This window comes from Centruroides vittatus, unplaced genomic scaffold (genome assembly GCF_030686945.1).
Source record: "Centruroides vittatus isolate TY-2023 unplaced genomic scaffold, ASM3068694v2 contig_221, whole genome shotgun sequence".
Taxonomy (NCBI): domain Eukaryota; kingdom Metazoa; phylum Arthropoda; class Arachnida; order Scorpiones; family Buthidae; genus Centruroides; species Centruroides vittatus.
Window position 1 is genome coordinate 2143630 of NW_027121377.1, and position 6772 is coordinate 2150401.

Genomic DNA, 6772 nt, shown 5'->3' on the forward strand with positions numbered 1-6772 from the left:
AGAGAGCACTAGGTCTACTCTTTTGGTCGACAATGTAAACTATACATTATTGCAGTTTTCCACGTTAACCACCACTATAGTTGGTCACTCGGAACGTTGTGCGTTACCCATTCGTCTAAATTTGAAAACTAATGGTGTGATATTGGCTTGGTAGGAGCAGATTTCCCGAATATCTGGGTGAAGATTGTCTGTACTTCAGTGCACGTTAATCTATTGAAACATGCGCAAACAACAGCAGTTCAGTTTTTTGATCATCATACTTCAACGAACCTACATATAAATGATATAACCATTTTCACAAAAATGCTGCGAAACTTTACAATCGCTTTGTATAATAAGCAACAACGAATTATCATTTGGTGTTCAAAGTATTGAAATCGACAACAATTTCATTATAACGGAAATCTCACTGTTCAACTGTAAATAAGTATTATGCTTCGGCTAATTTGTAACATGTAATCATGTTAATTGTTTCACATCCCTATCGTAGTTAACGCGTTTAACACCCTTTTCTGGAGACTCTGAGACAGGCTCGAATATTGTTAATAGATAAGTGGTAACCTCTAAGTAACTAGCAGAAACAAAGCTTCTTCTTTATACACTGATTATAAATATTTCTGCCATACAGGGTGCAATATTTGAGCATTATGTACACATGTATCGAACGTTAGTGTTGTTGTACGTAGAAAAATTCCAAACAGCCGTATCTCAGACTCTAAATAACACCGTTCTTTTAATTAACGATTAACGAATTCGCTGATAAAAATATGTAAAGAAATGTTCGTAAATAAGAGGAAACGACTTATGTCGCTTTATTATATAATATAGGCCAATAAAACAGAATTTTATCAATGCGTTATGTTTCCTGACTAATTTTCAACTTAAAGCTAACCACAGATTCATGTTTATAAGTGTATTTTTTAAAATTTTAATTTAGTTCTATTTTTATGTGCAATTTAATAATCATTACGACTATCAATAGGGGAAAAAAGTGAAATTTACTCCGCACGCGGCGCTAGTATCGATGAGGTCGTAAACAGACTAAGCGATACGTTGTCGGTTGTAAAGTACCATTTGTTTTTTCTTTAAACGAAAATCTAATAAATATTTTAAGTTTCAAAAATGCCAAGTACGTGGTGCTGTGTACCACATTGTTCTAATAGTGGTGGTCACAAGTTTCCAAAAAATCCAGCATTGCGAAAGAAATGGATTCACGCCGTTAAAAGAGCAAATTGGAAACCAACTTCATCCAGTCTCGTGTGTAAAAATCACTTCACACCTGATCAGTATAAGGAAATTAATATCTTTGGTAAGCACATTATTTAAAGAATTATAATAACTGTACGATATTTTTTTCAAGCTATTAGCAATTAAGAAGCTTCAAACACCTCGCTTGAAAAATACTTGATGTTTACATCAAAAGTCTCTGTTTAGTTTTAATATCTAGGCGTGATAAGCCCTAACAGTAGAGGCTAGTTTTGAGCACTTACATAGCATTAATGCTAAGTTAACAAAGGATAAAAAATATATATAGTATCATGGATTTAATTGTTAATTCTTTATGCTAAATGAAAAATAAATAGATTTATTTTACTTTATTAGGAAACATCCCAGCAAAGAGACAACTGAAGGCTGATGCTGTACCAAATGTATTTCTTTGGTCTAAAAAAGAGGCACCTTCGGTTGCGAGCAGACGAGCAAGAAGAGAAAACCGTGAACGCAAAGTTCAAGATAATCATGATGCATGCTATATAATGGATACTGGTACATTAGAAATAGGAGGAGAAGTAATAATAGATGAGGAGGAGGAAAAGGCTACTTGTCTTATTGAAAATAATGTGGCAAGCACTATGGTCTGTGTAACTACACAGACCCATACTTTTGAAGTCCCAATGTCAGTTGAAAGATTTGAGTTTGACAACAATGCTATACATTACTATACTGGGTTAGAGAACTACAATTCTTTCAATTTTGTACTACAAAGTTTGGGACCAGCAGCATACAGCTTAAAATATTACAAGTTTCAGGTTGTAACACTTGCAGTGCCAAACCAGTTGTTCTTGACTTTAATAAAATTAAGATTGAATACAGCAAATTTTGAGTTGAGTAGGATGTTTAGTGTATCTGAAGAAACAGTACGAAACGTTTTCATTACTTGGATCAATTTCATGTATTTACAATGGCAAGAGTTGGATATATGGAGTGAAAGATCTCTTGTTGATACATACATGCCTAGAGATTTTAAAATGAAATTTCCAAATACTAGAGTTATCATTGATTCTCTAGAATGCAAAATAAGCAAACCAAAAAATCCTGTTGCACAGCAGGCTACATGGTCATCATATAAAAATGACAACACATTAAAAGCAGTTGTAGGTTGCACACCAGGTGGTCTAGTAAGTTTTGTTTCAGAAGCCTATGGTGGTTCTGCAAGTGATCGACAGATTGCAGAAAGGTCTTCACTGTGTAAAATAACAGAGGCAAAAGACTGTGTAATGGCTGATAGAGGTTTTAACATTCAGGACTTGCTAATTACTAAAGATGTTGTGGTAAATACACCCACTTTTATGAGAGGAAAAGCACAGCTGAGCAGCAGTTTGTTATCTCGAGACAGAAAAATATCTAGTAAAAGAATACATATTGAACGTATTATAGGAATGGCTCGTACATATAAGATTTTGAGGCAACACATGCATCCGACAGTAACCAAACTTGGCAGTGAAATTATATTTATATGTTTTATGTTATGCAATTTTAGACCATGCATTGTTGGCAGAGATGCTTAATTTGTTTCACTGTTAGTCTAGCTCTATTAATTCTGTATATAATGTTTTTTTCATTTTAGACCCTAGCCTAATTTAAGTTTTCCATTTATAGTATTTTTAAATTTTTGTCTGCTTATAAATTCTAAGATTAAGAATGTATACTAGCATACACAGTAAGGTCTTCATTATGGAACTTCAATTCAAAGTAATATAGTGGTTTTAAAATTTGTACTATAGTTGAATAAATGTTTGTAAATTTGTAAGCAAATAAAAAATTTTAATCTTTAAAACAAAATCTCTTTTTATTATTTAAAAAATTTACCATCTAGAAAAATTTTACATAAACTCAAATTGTAAAATAAAAATAACAATTAGCTCAATTATTTTATAAACTTAATGTTTATAGAACATCTTTTTTAAAAGAGCTGGCTTAAAATGCTCATGGAAAAACATAATTAGTGTTTCAGTCATGTCTGCAATAAATTTATCATCTCTTAGAATGATAAAAACTTTGAAGTCACTTTTTGTGTAAATAAACAGGTGAGAAACTTGTCTATTTGTCACTGCTAATTGACCTTGGATTTGATAAAAATAATCATGATTCCGTTTTAAAGTAATTTTGTCATCAGTACATTCCAAATATGGTACATTTTGCACATTCACAGGAAGTTTAAAACTGGAGTAAGGACATTTAACTTCTAATATTTTATCATCATCCACAAGCCCATCTGGACTTGCAGCTAAGAATGGGTATTTTGGATGAAGAAACATGCCACATTCTTTCACAGGAGTATTTTCAAAAGAAGAATATGCTTCAATTGCTTCTTTTTCATACCTTAAGCCATGAGAAATTGCCTTACTTTTTATTGGCCTACTTGACAGTAACGAGTCACACAATTTTAGTCTGTCTGCTGATTTTAATTTACAAACTTTTCCAAAGTTTGAAGATGTCAAACGCAACAAATGTTCCTTATTCCAAACTGCACTTTTTCGTTGTAATCGGGTCTCTTTTTCCAAATGTTCTATGTACTCCCTACTTGCTTCAGTTACATGTAAAGCTTTTAAAAACATTTCGGACATTGTGCTTTTGCAATAATCATGATCTGACTCTAAAGCCCTCATGTTTGCTGGTTGCCTTAATTGTAATATCGGTATTGCACAACCACTTTGCATGTTCATTGCCAAATTAATAACAAAGTTTGTATAATCAGAGATTAAACTGCCAGATGGTCTGGGGTCAAATTTCATGTCTTTCAATCGTTTTCTTTTCATTCCTCTCTACTTAAATAAATGAAATGGAAGATCATTAGCCTTAATTGGGGAACCTTTATGTTGGCGGGTAGGCTGATGGAATGTTTGCAGAACCTGAGTGCATGTTTTGTGACACTTATAATTGCCTGTTCTTCCGTATTCTTCTATTGCCAATAGTGTTACACATACATGTTTGCAATATGCTTTAGGCCCTTTACCTGCTGTACATTCACATATTGCATTTTCTATATCCCCATCATCTGTAATTACTAAATCTGTATAATATGTGTTCCCCTTGGTTAATTCAGATTTTACATTACCTTTAAAATATGAATTTTTTTTTCTTTTGTTTCTCTTATTGTTAATAAGAATTCATTAAAATACATCTGCACAGCAGACAGTGGCATTCTTTGATCTGACATCTCCATGTAGGCATTAATTGTATCTATAGTCAAAACTGGTATTTGTAAACTTGGAGAGAGATCCTTATATTCAGATGAATCAGGAAGTTTGAGTTCAGGAGAGCTATCACAGGATATAGAAAAATTATGCGTTTCCTGATTCCTCTCATATGCCAGTAACCTGAAAATTATTGTAAACAAGTTTAATAACTAGTTAACATATGATCACCAATATTTTATTTAGTTTTTTCTGTCTCATTGACAGGAAAGGCAAAAATTATTATTATATATTATATTCTTACCTTAATATATTACATATAATATAAAAATAAACAGTATAAGGTAACTGAACAGTATTGACAAGCACCTAAATATGGCATATATATATAGTGTATGCCAGATTTAGTAAAAAGAAACGGGCAAAAATTCACTTGTACAAAAAGTTTATTGGTGAAGAAATTAGTCTTATTGCATTAAATTATTGAAACAAGTAAGAAGACTTGTGACCAATAAAAAAGACATTTTGATTATATTTATTTTAATTACTCCAAAAATTGTTTTCTCTTGGTAAAAGATTCAGATATATATCTCTTATATTGTCTTAGAACTTCATAGAAAGTAGTTTTGTTTGTGTTGATTGTTGTTCTAAATTACAGTGATAACCTATTGGTACAGTTAACATTTCAGATACTGGTATAAATTGGTTATAATATATCAGGTTCAGTACATGACCATATTCCAAGAGGAAAAAACTTCATTTTAAAGTTTTGACCTTATGTTTTGGTTAGGCAAATGTGAAAAGAATCAATGACAACTTTACTGATCTTTAAATGTTTTTATCGACGAAAAATGTGCATTTTGTGAAATCTTATCCTTAAAACTTTCATATACTGGTAAGTTGCCTTATCATGTAATAGTTATAAGGACTTGAAATTATAAATGTAATAATTAACGATAAAAATATAGATGTAGATTATTTTAACTTACCTTTCTATTAAATCGGCTTTTCTACCAGCTAACTTGGCATTGTACTTTTTTAATTCTTCCTTTAATTGTACCGTTGTTAACCTTCCTAAAAAATATTTTCGTTCTTCCATTATTATAAAGTAAGCTATCCTTCGAACGGAACAGCTTGTTTACAACCGTATCGATAGGCGCGACACCTATGTCACGTGATCACTTTTTTCCCCTATTACAATAACACAACAAAAATTAAATCAAATTCATGCTATTCCAGATATAAAAACGTACAGTTATGATTATTAATGAACCTAGCCTCAGAATCTTCATAGGTGTGTCACTATTGTTAATGAATAATATCATTACATTCTATTTCTCAATTCCTGTGGAGTAAAAGAAAAGTTATAGACCTGTATATTCTCACTATCATTTGTCCGTTTATATGCCTGTCATATCTTCATTTAGAGAACGGTGTTAGGCAGATGAAAGTTGGACCATATAGGGGAACCATAAGAGCAGCCGACCCAGATGTATGAACGTCAGATAAAAATTGGAAAAGTATAATATACAGGGCAAGACACTACTTCTTTCAGATGAAGAGCACACATTATAAATTAAATAAATTAATAATTTAAAATTAAATCCCGGCATTGTGACAATGTCACAATAAATAATTGCTCGTTACGTAGTGTATTGCTATTAATCTGTATCCAAATAGTTATTTTGTAACTTAAGATTTGAATTTTCCATTAAGTTTCACAAAAAGAAAAAGGTGTTTACAAATACATTCGGTTGACTTGGTACTATTTTATAACGGTTTTCATTAAATATTTATTCTCTTAAATAAAAATATCTATCAACGTATAAAATGAAAGTCAGTTTATAATACTTATTCGTTTAAAATAATATCTACTGCTATAATAAAGTTGATTTTAAGTGTTTAGACCTTTAAAAGTGAATTTCATTTTTCACAAGAAATTATTGTTTCCTACCAGACTTTGTAGTTTAACATTAAATTTAGACAAAATAGAAAATATGAGAGAAAGAACAACCGGAATGAAAATCAGCGCATGAAATGCAGTTTTTATAGCAATAAGAAATATAATTTTCACAAATGTAATGCACGCGTACATGTTTCTATATACAAACAAAATCCCTAAAATTGTGGACAAAGATCCTTGACATATCGGATCGCCAATACGATAGAGACTGTCTTTCATCTTTTCACTCGGAGTTTCGAACGTAGAACGAACATAAGCATAACAAATATGAGCCGGATAATTCACGCAGAAACCAACACAGAATATCAGACTCATCATAGATAAAATGTTCACGTTGACACCCCACAGTGTCATATAACCTAAAGTTTCTACAATGGTGGATGCTACCGATATT

At 31.6% G+C, this 6772-nt stretch overlaps 1 protein-coding gene across 1 annotated transcript; it reads left to right on the plus strand.

Moving 5' to 3' along the window:
- The first annotated feature begins 1082 nt into the window (after positions 1-1082).
- LOC136970916 (uncharacterized) lies at positions 1083-2827 on the plus strand. Its single transcript, XM_067265419.1, has 2 exons — positions 1083-1309; positions 1603-2827. Exons 1-2 carry the CDS (start codon positions 1123-1125, stop codon positions 2784-2786), a joined length of 1371 nt encoding a protein of 456 aa, XP_067121520.1. The 5' UTR covers positions 1083-1122; the 3' UTR covers positions 2787-2827.
- Positions 2828-6772: the final 3945 nt, after the last annotated feature.